We start from the raw sequence: 15,347 nt of genomic DNA, 5'->3' as shown, positions 1-15,347 counted from the left end.
GGCGGCCGAGCGGAAACCGGCCTTCCCGGGGCGGGGTGGGGGATGCCGCGGAACGACTTACCGCCCACCTCCCGGGGTCCACGCACTTCCCCAATATCCGCCGCGTGGGTCCTCGGCGCGGCACTGCCCGGACCAAGGCCGCCACCACCTCTCAGGACTCCGCTCCCCGCACCCTCCCCTGCTGGCACAGATGCCGGCACCTCCCCGCTGTCCACCTCCCGTCCCCGCACCCCGCCATCCGCCTAGTCCGGGTCCTGCGTTTAACGCCCCTTCAACCTGCTCTGGTCCGTGCATCCCTTCTCTCCTCTCACCTGCTCCGGGCCCTGCACCTCTTCCCCCAGCGTGTTCCCACAGAAATGAAGATAGAATCCTCTAAATCAAAGAAGCCAGGGACAAACCATGGGAGGTATTTTTTATCAGAAGAGAATATACCCCCTAATAAAAGCTAGGCATTCGGTTGGATAGGGCCCGTCCGCCGTGGGCAGATGGAAGTGCCTTGGATCCTGGGTCAGCCTGGCTTCCCTCCCCCGTGGAGGCCATCCGGCCTTGGCGGTGTGCTTCGCTTCCCGGTAACCCTTCCACAGTCTGATGTGGCATCCTGCACGGGCTGGCTCCAGGGCTGGGCCCAGCTGCCCCTTGGGAGAAGCGTGACTGCTGGGCCAGGCCCAGAGACCAGCCCTCAGGACCAGGGACAGCGGCGGCACCAGGGGCCTTTGGGGTGTTGGGCCCGTAAGAAGCTCTCCCCAAATGGGTCCTCTTTGGGGCCTGGTACCTTTCCTCCTTCTGAAACAGCTCCCTCAGCTGTCAACTCTTCGAGGAAGCCCACCCTGACTTTCCTAGGTACTGCGGGGCTCCCCTAGTTGGAAACCACAGTTCCCGAGATCTGGTGAACTCTGCCCAGCACTGCACATTTCCTCTCTCCACCTGGAAGGTGCAGTTCGCACAGGCGGCTGTACCTGTGAAGGGGAATGTTCCCTATTTCAGCATCTGCCTAGAGCTCTAGGCCAGAGCGATTACTTCTACTTCCCACTTAAAGTGACAGTGGTTTGGAGAGAACACTTGCCTGGGATATAAATAGCCTCCTGACCCTCCACCCTGCGGAAGCAGTGGGTAGAGGCTGGGCTGCCCGCTCCCAGGAGAGTGGGAAATCAGGCTGAGGTCCCAACCTTCCACTTTTTTGAAACAAACTAAAACCTGAGTTTTCATGTGAAATCTCCTGATATTTAAATATTGATAACCAAATTAAAATAAAACATGTCAACACAGTACCAGGCAAACGGACACTTCTGCCTGGCAAATCCGGACCCTGGGGGGAGCCCAAAAGTGAGAAAGGAAGCAGGGTCCCAGGCCCAGCTGCTCCGGCCTCAGTTCCCTCTCTGGGAGCCAGCGGAGGTCGGCGGGGATGGGGTGAGGACGCCGGTGTCCCCTCCCCCAGCCGCCCCACCCGGGGCCTCCTCGGGGCCTCACGCTGGGGGCACTTTCCCGGCCTGCCGGGCGAAGCAGCCGAGGTTTTGTGCGGAGTTAATGGAGCTTCAGCTAAAGCAGGGGAAGAGGAGGCGGGAGGGAGCAGCGGGCCGTGGGAACCGGCTGCGCGCCGCAGGGAGGGGCGGCCTTTGTCCTCTCTCCTCCACGGGGGCAGGGGTGTCTGTCGACCCAGAATCCCAGCTGCGAGTGGTCAGCGCTGACCAGAGGGGAGCAGCCTCACTGCCCTGCTCAGCGGTCACACACCGCGCTGAGACCCTCCCTCAGCGTTCAGCAAACCTGCCCTGGCACAGGGGCGCCCGCAGTGTGCCCGGCCGCCCGGGCAGATCAGTCTCAGCCAAGTTGCCCTCTGGAGGGGAAGGGGCTGTGATACTGCAGGGGAATGACCAGGGAGGATTCCCTGTGGTGGTGGGGTGGCAGGGAGAGCGCAGTCAGAGCCCCCAGGAGTGACCGCAGTGATGCTGGGCCAGCTTCCAGACAGTCCAGCCTCTCAGGACTTAGCCTGACTTGAGGACCAGAATGGAGAGTGGTGGCCATGGGTGCAGGGCCGTGGCAGGCTGGGCAGGGAGCACCGACAGGATTTCAGATTTTTATTCGCACTGTGCTGTGTGTTTTCACAGTGTCGTCCTGGCCGGCAGGTCGAGGACTGAGCCTGGAGGGAGGGTGGTGCGGATGGAGGGCAGCCAGGAGTGGCAGGCCCTGCCAGTGGGTGTGAGGATGGGGCACGGATGGGGCGGCACGGAATAGCCTCCTATGAGCCCTGGGTTCCCGGCACCCCACCCCTGGCCTCCTTCCACTCTCTGCTGTGATTCACAGCTACCCCTAAGTACCGAGATGCCCCCACCCTCCGTGTGCACTGTCCCCTCTCCACAGGTCCAGGCCATCCCCTCTTCAGCCCCACACTGGTCTCCTGGCTGCACTTCTCCCTGAGGTCAGAACGAGCTTCCTAAAATGCTATCTGGCCCTGTCAGAGGGGCCCCATGATTTAGGTGAGGTCTCATGCTCTTAACAAGCAAGTGGGGTGTGGTCCTGGGCTGTTTTCTGCAACTTGGAAGGAAAGGTCATCGAGGTCGCTGGTCACCTCCATCCCTGCATCTCCCCACTCCCACTGCATTGGGAGGAAAGTGGGAAGTGGAAAGTGACAGAAGGCTGGATCACCCCTTGGTCTGCCAGCCTCCTGACCACTCCAGCTGGCCTGCCCACCCCTGTGCACCCAACATCCATGCCCAGTTTCTTCACTGGCCCCATGAAAGGATGGCCCCTGGATCCCTTCACACTGCTGTCCTCCGAGGGGGAAGGGAACCCCACCTGTTGGACCTGCAGCAAAAGGCGGGCTCACTGACTCTTCTCCATTTCATGCCTGGCTGAGGAGAAAGTGGCCCACAGGGGTCCAGTCTAGAAGCCAGGCCTCCAGGTTCCTGCTCCCCCTGCCCCCGCTCCCCCCAGGGTGAACACTCCCAGACTATGCTGCCCCTGCTCTGGTTTAGCAGTACCTTGTTCAGATCTCCTGCCCATCTGGGTCTCTGGTCCTGACCATAGTACACTGTCATTTCAGGGGTCCCTGCGGTGGGGGATGTCAGTTGTTTGCCTAGTACCCCTTCCATGTGGGAGATATCCACTCTTGTTCCATGTGGCTCAAAATTGGCTGTCCCTGTACAGAAGTGGCTTATGATCAAGGCCTAGCCCATTGAGACTTCTCAGCCACAATGGTGTGCCCCAAGTGGAGGAGACACAGGCTCGGGTGGCCTGCCACCAGCGTCCCAGGTGTCTGAGAATAAAGTAGCACATGTTGGGAAGAGGGTCAGATAGACGGAACCCAAAGACATGTGAGCACCTGGATCCAGCCATATCTGAAGCTGGACCCCTTCACTTGCCTTTATGGAGCCACTAAATCCCTTTTCTGCTAGGGTTGGTATTCTTGGAACACAAGGGCTCCCTCAAGGAAGGCCCTTTCTGCCTCCTTTACTGCTGTGTCCCCAGTGCCCAGGACAACCCGTGTTGAATGAACGAGTGAGGGGCCCAACACACTGGTGCTGCGTGTGTGTGCACACGCGCATGCCTGTGTGGTCATGGCACGTGTGCTTGATTGGCCACAGAGTAGCGCATCTCATGGCTCCTGCTCTGTGTGCAACACAGGGGTTGGGAGCAATCTGCCTTCCCCCATCGCCTGCCTCCGGGACAAGCCCCTCCTTCCTACACCAACAAAGGTGCGTCTTGCTCTCAGGTGCCTGGGACCCCAGGAGGAGCTGACCCTAATGGCCCCACAGCCTCGAGCAGGGGGATACAGGGCCTCCCTCCAGGAACCACCGTGTCCAGTGGGGTCTGCACACAGTAGGGGCTTACTAAACGTGTGCTGGGTGGGCCACACCTGTGAGGCACCCCACCTCAGGAAGAAGAAAACAGGTCCCTGAGAGCTCGCGCCACGCCCACCCCTGCCACCAGATGGCGCCCAAGCGGGCCCAATCCGGCACCGTGGGGGGCGGTGCCGCCGCACCGTGCCCTTGGAACCTCCACCTGCTTCAGGGTCACTTTCAGTGCTGGGGTGCACCAGGATGTGCCTCTGGGAGAGGTTCGCACCCAAGCGCTCACCTCCCACCCCTGACCACCATCCTGTCCCGCTGGGGCAGCAGGAAGGCGTGGCCTCGGCCGAGCTGATGGCTGTGGACGGGCTGCCTCAGCACACCCAGCAGGCCTGGCCCACAGGAGCCAGGGACTGTGGGGTGGGTGTGCGAGGCCACACGGGCCCACCTTCAGGTGAGCTTCTGGGGCCAGGAGCGCACAGGAAGGGAGGCCGTGGGCAGAACAGGCCCAGTACCAAAACGGGTCAGGTGTGTAGGGAGGGCGGGTCGGCAGCCCCGGGAAGAACCCAGCCAACCAGCAGAGTGAAAAAGACAGCTGTATTTGATTGACACTTAACACGATTTACAAAAAGGGTTGCGGGTGTCCTGGCGGAGCTGCTCCCGGCCCCCCGGACCTGGGCAGGGCCTGCAGGTCAGCCTGTCTGACAGGCCGGGGTCCCGACCCCCAGTCTGCTGGGTCCCTTCTGGCCGCCTGGGCCTCGACGTCTGACGTCCAGCTTGACCTTTGAGGTGGGGCCTGCAGCACGGAGTCCCCCGGGAGTGCCAGTGCCCCGCAGGGCAGGCCAGCGAGGTCAGGAAGGCATCGTACCACTTTTCTGCCCCAGTCCAGGCAGGGCAGGCAGACAGAGTCTGGGCACTAGGTCCTGGGGGCCGCGGGCACTCAGACCTCACCCCAAAAGGCCCAACCCAGGTATCTGAGGCGGCTGCTGGTGCCTGGGGAGGGGGGCTGAGGCCCGACTGCCCCCAGCAACCCAGCGTGGCGCCGGGGGCATAAGGCACGTTTTCAAATCGCTCAGGAGGCTTGAAGGAGACACCCCCGATGCTGGTTCTGCAGGAGGGAACTGGTGCTGGTGGCCGCCCGGCACTATTGCTCAGGAGAAGGGTGCTGTGAGGCTACAAACGCTGAGGTGGGGGCCCCCCTGCCACGCACACACTCGGAAGCCCGGGGGCTCTTCCTCTGCCAGAGAGAGAAGGGCTGAGTCCTGCCCGCTTGGCCTTGCTCCCCCGGGGCCGCCCAGCACCCGGCAGTGGGTGTCACACACCTGTGTCCCGAGACCGTGACGGCGGAGGTCGGAGTCAGAGGTCCGTGACTTTGTTCTCAAGCGCAGCCGCGATCTGCTGCAGGCGGAAGGCCAGCTGCATCTTCTGGGCGGCGGGATCCTCCTCCAGGGCGTTGATGATCTGAGGAGGGGTCACGTCAGAGCACAGGCCAGGGTTAGGGTTAGGGTTAGGGTGAGCACGGCTGTCCCGGAAGGACCGGACCCCTACCTCGTCGTAGTACTTCTGCGTGTACTGGTAGAGCTGGTGCAGGGCCACGAGGGTGTTCAGGGAGTCCGTGTGCGCCTGGGAGGGTGGCGGAAGGGCTGCGTGACCCACGGGCAGGAGGCTGTCTCCCAGTGGAGCAGGCAGACACGAAGGGTCCCCCCGGTGGTCACGACACGCACAGCCACGGCACACCGCAGACAGAGAGCCTCCCACCCATGCAGACCCACGGCAGGCGGGGCTGGCTCAGAGCTGCTCGCGAGCCCCGCCGCCCCCCACGCCCCCTCGTCTGCGCCTCTCCTTTCTCCCCCGTGGGCACTTCGCCCGCCCCCAGTGCAGTCTCCTGGCCCGCTCAGCAGGGCCTTCCGGGGAGGGGTGGAGGGCTAATCCTGGGGGGGGCTCAGCTTGTGTGTCCCCTGTGCCGCCCTTACCCGGGAAATCTCTGCCAGGTGTGTGTTCATGTCCTGGTCGCTGACCTGCACCATCTGTCTGATCCCCTTGTAGTAGCTGTGGAGGGAGGGGGAGTTACACAGGGTGGGCCGCGGGGGGCGGGTACCGGAACGGGGGGCGGTGGCTCCCAGACACTGGACCCGAAGCTACCCATGGGGCCCTCCTCCTGATCACAGGCCCGCACCGCCCGGGGGCCCCGCTGGGTGGGGGCTGAGGGTGGGCAGCCAGGATCTGGCCTCATGGGGTGGGGGGTGCACTCACTCCTCCACCATCTTCTTATAGGTGGAGATCTCCTTGGCGTAGAGTAGCTTGTTGCTCGGAGAGTCCTGTGGGGGTCAGAGCCAAGTGACACTCAAGCCAAGACACCTGCACGCGCTCAGGATACCCAGAGAAAGAGGGGTATGCGGGGGATGGGGGTCCAACAGCGGTAGCTGCCCTGCCCAGCCACAGACCTGACAGTGTTTTCGTCATTTTGTGATTAATAGTAAAACTCACTTTTTCTCTCTCATGGAAGGGGAAGGAGCTCGGGGTCCCAGGCTGCCACAGGTCCACTGCCCAGGGGGCCTCCCTCCGCCCCAGGTACCCTGCACCTGTCTTTCTACTGAGCTCCAGCCCCTGCTGTGCAAATCCACGCCCCAGACTGACCTCCTCACCTGCATCGCAGCCCCCCTGCCCTGACGCTTCGCGCTGCCAGGAAGCGGGCTGGGCTGCCCGCAGCTGCACTTACGCGGCTCAGCTTGTGCTCTGTGCGTGTGCAGGTGTCCATGAAGGTCTGTGCGATGACCGACAGGGAGGCGTCCACCACCTCGTGGACGTGCACGTCGAAGATGAAATGGGGGTTCTTGAGGATGTTCACCCAGAACCGGAGAGGTAAACTGAGGTGGGACGACAGGGTGTGAGGGGCCGCCGAGGCCTGGAGCAGGGCGGGCGTGGCGGGTGGCGGGACGGAGCCCACACCTGTTGGTCTTCCAGATGTGGATGGTGTCCTCGTCCTTGATGTCATGCTTTTCTGCCTGCTCGTCCAGGAAGTCGAAGAAGTACTTGACTGCGGGCGGCACCGCGTGGCCAGGCGCCAGCACGCTCTGGAAGAAGTTGTCCACGAACTGCTGCAGCGTGCCCTGCGGGGCGGGAGCGGGGTTCAGCGCATCCCACCGGCGCCGTCCCAGGTCTGCCTCCCACACGCCCTCCGCGGCCCACCTTGACTGAGAGCAGGCGGGTCAGGTAGATCTCAGTGATGGCCTTGGTGCGCTCCTTCTCCTTCATGCTGCCACGCTTGGACTTGCCTTCGTCCACCTCGTCCGTTGGCCGCACCAGGTGCCACACCCGGTTCTCCTCCTCCAGGAGGGCGTGGCCTGTGGGGGAGGGGGGCGCTGAAGGACGAGGACCGGAGCCCGGGGCCTGGGTCCCACGCCGGGCTCACAGCTCCCCCCAGATGGCGGCACGGGGCGGACACTGGCTCATGATGCCCTCCAGAGGCCAGGAGGGCCCGGATGAGAGGAAGGCACTCACGCTCCCCAGGCAGGTCCTGCTGGCTGTCCTCAGGCTGCTGGGAGACCCCCACCTTCGACAGGATGAGAGTGGCTCCATCCCGGACCTGGGGAACAGCGTCATGAGGGAGGGCCTCCGGCCCCACTCTCAGCAGGGGGTCCGGCCCGCCCGGCCGCCACACTCACGTTGTAGTGCATCAGCGTGTTGACGCGCTTCCACCGGCCCTCCCGCTGAGAGGTCAGGTCCAGGTCTGACAGGATCTGGGCTGTGGAGCCAGGACGCCACTCTGTGGGAGGACACAGCCCAGCTCCTGGGACCCAGCCACAGCCCACCCCGTCCGGGCTCCCTCTCGCTACCCCCCACCCGACCTGGCCAACCGGGCTCCCACGGGCGCAGAGCCAGGCACACGAGGGTGCTGCTCACCGAGGACCACACTGTCGGCCTTGGGCCAGCGGGAGCAAGGCTGTGTGCGGTACACCTGGTCAATGATCTTCTCCTTGACCTGGGAGATGGTGTCACAGTTGAGGACCTTGACAGGGATGGCGTCGACCCCTTCGTCCTGGACGATCACGCTCACTGTCTGCCAGGGGACACAGAACGAAGGGCCAGCTGGGGAGGGGCCCTCGCCCTCAGTCGCCCCAAACTGGGAGCAGTCTTGGGCCTCCCCCCAGTGGCGACACCCTCAGGTGGAGGAGTGGAGGTGGGGGGTCGTCCTGAGCCCCTTCAGCACGCAGGCCCCACCCTTTCCTGCACGCCGTGGCTCAGCAGGACAGAGGGCAGAGGACTGCTCACTTCTAGGTATCGTGCAACACACAGGCGTCACGGGCGCACACACCGTGTACCACCGCCACACGCACACGGGTTTACCACCACTCACTTGGTGTGCCCAGGCCCCTCAAACGCCTGCAGCAGGCCCGGGCACCCAGGAGGCAGCTGGCTGGGGGTCATTACACTTAGAGCCTCTCTCCAGTGACCCGTGAGCCTGCTGAGGACCCGTGACCCAGGCCCCTCCCTGAACACGGGTGGGCCCAGCACGGGGAGTGGGTTCTAATGCAAGTCCACGAAGGAGGCGAGTGGCATCAGCCTCTAGTCCTGAGGCTGGCCTGGAAGCCGGCCCCTGAGGTCTCCCAGCAGCCCGCCCAGCCCCGGGGGCTCACCAGGGGCGCGTACTCCACGTCGTCCCCCAGCAGCCCCGTGTCATTGAGGGTGTACTTGGCTTTCTTCTGCACAGCGTCCACCGGCCCCTTCTCCACCTGATGCTTGATGGCCTTGAAGAGCTTGTACAGCGGCTCCCCTGCGCTGTCCTAGAGCAACACAGGGCGGCTGAGCCATGGGTGGGACTGATCGTGCCAGGGTGGGAAGCAAACCCGTCCGGGTGGAGCCGGGCCGCAGGGAGGTGGACATCTGGGGGGTACAGCAGCACCTCGTCCCTCCCCACCCCCTGGTAGGGCTGTGTGGAACCCACCTTGAGATACTGGTACAGGCAGATGGACATCCAGTTAGACAGCATCCTCTCCACCACTGTCTCAGACCTGGAGATGCAGAAAGGCCTTGTGTTGAGGGACCCTTTAGTGCCCCTAGGATCAGCTGGGTCTTCCAGGTACCCAGACCACCCTCAGAGCAGCCCAGCCTCCATCCAGGCCAGAGTCTCCGTCAGGCTGTACATTTACAGCCTGCAGTGACCAGTCTCCCAGCCCCCTCAGGGTGGACCTTTCATCTTCCACCCCATCCTACAAAGGGCTGATGACAGGGGGAGCAGCTAAGTGACCAGCAGAGACCACCTGCTAGCAACGACGCGCCCCCTGCCGTCCCTCCGCCCTACTCACTGGCACTGGCTGTACTTGCTGGCAGACCAGGTGCCTGAACAAGCCTGTGCTGCCCCACTGCCAGCCCCTACCACCCCCCACCGCGGCCTCTGCCCTTCCCCACACACCTGCGCAGCATCAGCTTGGGGTTCTTGGCCACCACATACTGCTCCATGAGCTCCAGGAAGAGCGTGCGCATGATGTCCGTGTAGTACTCCAGCTTCCCGTGCAGCGCCACCGTCAGCAGCGACGCAAAGTAGACCTTGGCGCGGGCCGAGAACTCCCGCTGGTTCTCCAAGGTGTGGATGAACTGTGGGGGAGGCCGGTCAGAGCCCCGCCCCAGCCCCACCCCAGCCCCACCCGCTCGCTCGAGCCCCCGCCCCTCACGGCCCCGCCCCCCGCCCCAGAGGCCCCGCCCCGCTCACGTTGATGAGGAAGCACTTGCTGTTGAGCAGGTTGGAGAACTGGTTGAGCGCCTGCTCCACTAAGGGCCGCCGTGACTCAGGGATGTCCAGCTTGCCCGTGATCATCACGTCCTTGTCGCCGTCCTTCGAGGGCAGGAAGAAGACGCGGTCGGTGTAGGTCTTGTAGTCCAGCACGGGGATGCCTGCCTCGTGCACGTCGTTGGTCTGGTCCTCCATCTCAATCATCAGGTCTGCAGGGAGGTCGGGGTGAGGCATCCGCCGCTGGCAGCCCGCCCTCCTCCGTCCCTCCGTCCCTCCCAATGCAGCCTCTTCCAAGCCCTCCTCCCCCAGGACCTGCAGGGCGGCCCCTACCTGTGAACTCCTTCTTGCAGCGGTCACGCACGCTCTCCTCCAAGCCCTCCAGCTGGGACTTGATCTTCTCATACTCGCGCTCTGCCTGTTGGCTTTTCCTCCTGGGGGCACAGGGAAGCTCCTGGGACCTGGCCGGGGTTGTGCTGGCCGGTGGGTATGGCCAAGGGGCTGAGGCTGCCGGGGGAGGGGCTCACCAGTAGCAGTAGACAGACACAGCGATGACAGCCACCATGGGCACGATGACCAGCGGCAGGATGAGGCTGAGCGGCACGTCACTCACACGCGTGTCATACTCCACGCGGCCCAGCACCCACTCCCGGGAGCCAAACTTCACCTGCGTGGAGAGGTGGACTCAGCAAGGACAGGTGTGTGGCCAAGACCAGGAGAGCCCGGTGCCCTGTCCCCTCCCTGCCCCCACCCTACACGCACAATGAACTCAGGCAGGTTGTGGGTCGTGTCCCGCTTCTGCCGCCGCTTGGGAGGGGGCTGCACCTCTGGGGGCTCACAGTACAGATCGGTCTCCGTCAGTGTCTTCATGATGCACCGCTCAGCACCCACGAAGGCCTCGGCCTCGTGAATCGTCATCGCCTTGTTCAGATTCGTGCCCTGGGGGGCGGGGGATGGGGTCACAGCGCCCAGGAGGGGTTCAGGGATGCCCCGACCGGCTCAGCCCAGATCTTGGGCTGCTCCCCTACACGCACCCGCTCAGGACCTGACCCCCGGGGTTGCACAGGTCCTCACCCGCGCGTGAATGAGCTTGTTGACCTGCTTCTTGACGCCCCCTGTGAAGTTCTCGAAGGTGGGGTCGGCGACGTACTCAAAGGCACCAGCCTCAGTCCTGAGCAGGGCTTGGTGCCCATCCATCTGAATGAGCGCTGTGAGGTTGTAGGCCTCGGGCTCCTCGGGGACGGCCGGGGACAAGAACACGACCTTGGAGTCACTGCAGAACACGTACTCCCTGCCCACGACCTAGGAGCCGAGGCAGGACCGTTAGGCCACTTGGCACAGGCTGCATCCTGCCCTGGCGTGTCCCCAGCAGCGGGCACCGACTGACCGTCACAGGCTGTAGGGGTCCGGCCTCCCGCCGCCGCCTCCAGGACTGCAGAGGCTCGGCTATGACCACCATGGCGAATTTCTGGATCAGGCTGAAGCCCTGTCCTGTGACGTTGATGCTCCGGCCACCACTGGGGGGCAGGGAGGGGATGGTGCCTGAGTGGGCACACCTGGGCAAGGGAGGTGCCCAGCCAGCTCCAGAGCAGGTGCCCTGCAAGGCTGTGTCCCCGACCCCACCCTGCTTTTGGATACTCTTGCAGGTGTGTGCAAGCACAGGCCTGCTGCAATAGCAGGGGCGGTGGGGGGGGGGGGGTGGTGTGCTCAGAGCACGTGACTGAGCACCGCCACCCTGGATTGTCAGAAGCAGGGCTGGGCTGGGTGGCGGGGGGAGGTGGAGGCGGTATGTCGGGCCTGCCCGACCTGGGGATACAGTGGGGATTTTTGGAGGCCTCCTCCTGTCACCCAGACCAGCTCTGCCATATCCTCACAAGCCCAGTGAGAAGAGGGCACCTGGGAAATAGCTAGATGGGGTGGGTGTGGCCAGCAGTGTGGGAGTGGGGGGCACCTGCCACGGCGGGAGGAAGAGGTCACACCTGACAAAGCTTCGCAGCGGCTCGAAGGCCCGCAGAACTGGGTTCTCACGGTAGGTGAAGGTGACGCCAGGGCTGGGCACTTCAGAGCCCCCATAGTAAATCTTTAGGGACAGCTCTCCCGGAACCGCCTGGGGGCCGGTGACACACTGAAGCTGTGCCCCAAACTGCGTCCTGGGGGTGGGGATTGCCAGTCAATGTCAACCCCACCCTGGGACCACCCGCAGCCCCAGGCCAGTGGGTCAATGGGTCTGGTTGGTTCCACTGCCCCCTCCAGGATAGACACAGGGTCACGGCCAGAGGGCCCTCACCCTGTCCCCAGGACCAGGGCAGACCAGGATTTGGCGGCCTGTGGGTGACACCCACACTTTACAAGGGATGTCATTGAGGGTCACCCGCATGTCTTCCTCAGAGCCTGTGTCCAGGTGGGTGCCATTGATGGTCAACGTGGTGCCGCCCGCCTGTGGCCCCTGCTTTGGCTCCACGCTGAGAGGCTGGGGCTGCTAGAAGAGGAGCGGGGGCATTTGACTCAGGGCTGGGGCGGCAGGGCTGTGGCCCTCCCTCCCAGGCCTCTACTGGGCCATGACCATTGTCAGAAAGAGGCAGGGGCACAGCCTCGCCTCACCCCGAGTCAGCACATGGCTCCCCAGATCCCACCCACATCTGCCCTGACCTGCAAGAGCCACCTGCCAGGTGCTTACCTGATAGGTGAATTGGACATGGGGAGGCGAATGGCCGAGCTTCCCGCTGATGTCCACCTCGACGCCCCCGGTGAAGGGCGCCTCTGCAGCCTCGATGGTGCACACGATCCTGCATGGGTGGCAGGCAGGTGGGTACATTCTGTGGGTGTGCAAGCCCTGGGCACCCACGCACACCTGGACCGTGTCCTTCCTCTCCATCCCCCCAGTCCCCTGGCCCCCCAGGGTAGGGCCTGGCCCAGCTCTGAGGGCCCAGGTTGCCCACTCACCGGGTGGACACGGAGTACCGTTCTGGCTCAAAGGCACAGTTCTGGCCAGCCACGGTGACCCTCTTCACGTCGTCTGCTTTGACCCCCAGATTTGACCCAAGGATGGTGATGCGAATGCCTCCGCCGAGCGGACCAGTCTCAGGCTGGATCTGAAATTGGCAGAGCCCGGCTGACCTGGCAGCTTGGGCAGGCCAGGCTGCGCAGCTGGTCCAGGGCCGGGCTGCAGTCCCCCCTGTCAGGGAGGTGGGAGGTAAGGGGGCTTACCCTGGTGATGACGGGCGGTGGGCACTCGGAGGTGGCGTTACCACACAGGGCCGCGTACACACACCTGCTCTGCCCGCTGCACCACACGCACTTGTAGGCAGGGTCAGCGGCCAGGCACAGGCTGCAGTCGCTGCGGCCGAAGGAGCAGTTGTAGAGGGTCACTGCGGAGGGAGAAGCTGGCCGTCGGCAGGGCCGCCCTGCTCCCCTTGCCCGCCCACCAGCCCAGCTGCCCACCCCGCCCACCTTGGAGCCGGCTGTCAATATTCTTGCCGTAGGACTTGACATACAGATGCAGGGGCAGTGTCTCGTTGGCATCGTGGGAGAGCTGGGGGCACACAGGGACACGCTGCACCCCCGACTCCCACCCGAGCCCCCGAGGGTGACCACCGTGTGTCCCCTCACAGCCGACGGGCAGCAAGGGGAGGCCTCCAGGTCTAGAAGCTGGAGGCTCAGAGACGGAGGATGACTTGGATTCCAGGGAGACAGGAGGCCCAGGGATGCTCTGAGATGCTTCCTCAGCAGGGCAGGTGGTGAGCCTGCCCCCGCCCCACCCCTCAAGCCCCGGAGGTAACTGGGCTGCCCCCGCAGGGCCAGCCCTCGGGGTCCACCAGCCTGGCCCGCCCACCCCGGGAGGCATACCTTTGGGGTCCGAAAGGAGAAGGTTCCTTGCTCCTGTGTGCTGACTGGCTCCTCAAACTTGAGCAGGTCACTGCCCACGTGCAGGGAGGAGCCCTGCCAGACAGGCCAGTCAGGATACCCGAGGCGGGCCAGCCCGTCCCACATGCCCGCCCTGGGCCCCCGGTGCCTGCCGTGCCCCACACAGCTCCCGGGCCAGCTTGGGCACCCCCATCCCAACTGACACCCGGCCACTCACAGACAGGCCCCGCCACGGTCAACACCTGGACTCACCGCCCTGCTGCCTCCTGAGCGGCACTCAGCTGCCCAGCCCCTGCACACCCTAAACCCTCGAGGCCCGTCCAGATGTCCCCACGTCCACCCTGACCCCTCTGCCTCCTTCACGTGCTGGGCCCTGAGCCGCAGAAGGCTGGATGGGCCCTGGCGCTCAGCTTCTGGTCTGCAGGAGGATGGCTCTGAACAAGCCTATGCCTCTCCACCAGCCATCATGGCCCCTGCTGGGACCCCCAGGCCTGACCTCACCGGTTAGCCAGGGCCCCGGCAAGCCCCCCGCACCTTCACCGTGTCCAGGTTCTTGCCCTGGAAGGTCACAGCCGTCTCGTGGTTCATGGGGATGACCATCGGGCTGGGGTTCAGGAACTGGGGGCAGTCGTCCTCCTGGGGAGGGCAGGGCTGGTCAGGTGTGGCCTGGCCTCAGCCGAGCAGCCTGGCCCCCGCGTGCCCTCACGGCCCCTCACCATGTGGGCACGGACGATGCCGTCCTCAGGGTTGGGCGAGGCCTCCCGACACTCGTGGTAGCGCAGGTCCCACTGGCAGGTCCAGCGGTTGCTGGCACAGGAGATGCACCTGGGGGAGAGGGTGGTGAGGAGTGTGGGGTCCGCAGCGGGGGCTGGGAGGGACAGACAGGGGCTGCACTCACGGCAGGTTCTCCTCCAGGCTCATGGCCACTCGGCAGTCGTAGAAGGGGTACAGGTGGGAGGTCAGGAAGACGTCGCCACGTTTGAAGAGGAGCTGGATGGTCACAGCCACGTGATCTGTGGACAGCAGATGGGGACAGCATCAGGGGGGCTGCAGGACGCAGGGGGAGGCTGGCTCGGGTTGGGGGGGAACAGGAAGCCGGAACTGGGCCCCCCCCGGGCCCCAACTCCTCCTTCCGTCAGAGCTCCCCACAGGCGACCCAGCAGAGAACGGGAGGCCGCGTGTGGGGACCCTGGTCTGAGCAGGGCCCCGCAGGGCTCAGCAGGACCCGCCACCGCTATCAGATCTCGGCTCGTGTGTCGCTCCCCAGGGCTCTGCGCTGCTGGGCCCTCTCTCTGTCCCTGCAGGCACCGAGGGCCGTGGTTCCTGGGCATCTGGGCCAGAGCGCCTGCCAGGTCCCAGCCACGTCACCGCGTGGCCCCCACCTTCACCAGTGAGCCGTCCTCCGCTGGCCCCGAATGCTCAGGGGACAGGCTCGGGCGGGGCCTCACCCTGGCCAGGCGGCGTGCTGGGGATGCTGCTTGGGGAGTTGCAGACCACGGCGCCCCCTTGCATGCTCGCCACGTGAGGCGGTGATTCACCGAAGAGGCACAGCAGCTTGTCCTCCTCGCTCAGGGCCGGGAGCGGACTGACGGTCAGGTGCACCTGCGGAAGGGCCACTCAGCTCACAGCAGGACTCCTCTGCCCAGCCTCAGGGTGCAGGCAACCTCCCGCCCCCGCCCTGAGCCCTGGTCCTCTGGCCGTTCTCTGGCCGCCCTCCTGTATGTGTACACCCGCCCCCTGGAGAACCCTCTAGAACCTGGCTCCATTTCATCTGAATGGGTCCCTCTGTGGTCACCTAAGCCGCTCCTGGGACAGGGCCTGGGTCTGCCCTGGATTCTCAGGAGCCCCTCGGGTCAAAGGGGCCAGGGGACCCAACAAAGGATGGGGTCCCTGTCCCCAGGTTCAGCACCGCCGTCCAGGCCAGGAGCAAGATACTACGCGGGTCTCCTGACGTCCCCACAGCCCCAGGCCAG

General features: G+C 64.6%; 1 protein-coding gene across 12 annotated transcripts in view; it reads right to left on the bottom strand.

The window, feature by feature from the left end:
- Positions 1 to 4,360: 4,360 nt before the first annotated feature.
- Positions 4,361 to 15,347, bottom strand: part of PLXNB2 (plexin B2) — a 29,819-nt gene continuing 18,832 nt past the window's right edge. For 6 of the 12 annotated variants that reach the window (XM_082419938.1, XM_082419946.1, XM_082419948.1 and 3 more), the window contains 30 exons: positions 14,823 to 14,976; positions 14,273 to 14,387; positions 14,091 to 14,199; positions 13,909 to 14,010; positions 13,357 to 13,449; positions 12,961 to 13,042; positions 12,718 to 12,878; positions 12,454 to 12,602; positions 12,188 to 12,296; positions 11,853 to 11,989; positions 11,490 to 11,660; positions 10,898 to 11,066; positions 10,585 to 10,812; positions 10,273 to 10,449; positions 10,038 to 10,177; positions 9,844 to 9,944; positions 9,493 to 9,722; positions 9,196 to 9,377; positions 8,728 to 8,794; positions 8,420 to 8,566; positions 7,686 to 7,842; positions 7,448 to 7,548; positions 7,284 to 7,368; positions 6,972 to 7,126; positions 6,732 to 6,892; positions 6,502 to 6,649; positions 6,036 to 6,100; positions 5,756 to 5,831; positions 5,331 to 5,405; positions 4,361 to 5,243 (listed from right to left, as the gene is read on the bottom strand). In XM_082419938.1, coding sequence (XP_082276064.1) covers positions 5,139 to 5,243; positions 5,331 to 5,405; positions 5,756 to 5,831; positions 6,036 to 6,100; positions 6,502 to 6,649; positions 6,732 to 6,892; positions 6,972 to 7,126; positions 7,284 to 7,368; positions 7,448 to 7,548; positions 7,686 to 7,842; positions 8,420 to 8,566; positions 8,728 to 8,794; positions 9,196 to 9,377; positions 9,493 to 9,722; positions 9,844 to 9,944; positions 10,038 to 10,177; positions 10,273 to 10,449; positions 10,585 to 10,812; positions 10,898 to 11,066; positions 11,490 to 11,660; positions 11,853 to 11,989; positions 12,188 to 12,296; positions 12,454 to 12,602; positions 12,718 to 12,878; positions 12,961 to 13,042; positions 13,357 to 13,449; positions 13,909 to 14,010; positions 14,091 to 14,199; positions 14,273 to 14,387; positions 14,823 to 14,976 — 3,951 coding nt within the window. In that variant the 3' untranslated portion in view covers positions 4,361 to 5,138. The remainder of the gene's footprint in view (positions 5,244 to 5,330; positions 5,406 to 5,755; positions 5,832 to 6,035; positions 6,101 to 6,501; positions 6,650 to 6,731; positions 6,893 to 6,971; positions 7,127 to 7,283; positions 7,369 to 7,447; positions 7,549 to 7,685; positions 7,843 to 8,419; positions 8,567 to 8,727; positions 8,795 to 9,195; positions 9,378 to 9,492; positions 9,723 to 9,843; positions 9,945 to 10,037; positions 10,178 to 10,272; positions 10,450 to 10,584; positions 10,813 to 10,897; positions 11,067 to 11,489; positions 11,661 to 11,852; positions 11,990 to 12,187; positions 12,297 to 12,453; positions 12,603 to 12,717; positions 12,879 to 12,960; positions 13,043 to 13,356; positions 13,450 to 13,908; positions 14,011 to 14,090; positions 14,200 to 14,272; positions 14,388 to 14,822; positions 14,977 to 15,347) is intronic. The other 6 variants (XM_082419945.1, XM_082419941.1, XM_082419942.1 and 3 more) reach the window with 5 other exon arrangements.

The sequence above is a fragment of the Balaenoptera physalus genome (assembly GCF_965194825.1).
Source record: "Balaenoptera physalus genome assembly, chromosome: 13".
Classification (NCBI taxonomy): Eukaryota; Metazoa; Chordata; class Mammalia; order Artiodactyla; family Balaenopteridae; genus Balaenoptera; species Balaenoptera physalus.
This window is presented reverse-complemented; position numbering and strand designations above follow the sequence as displayed.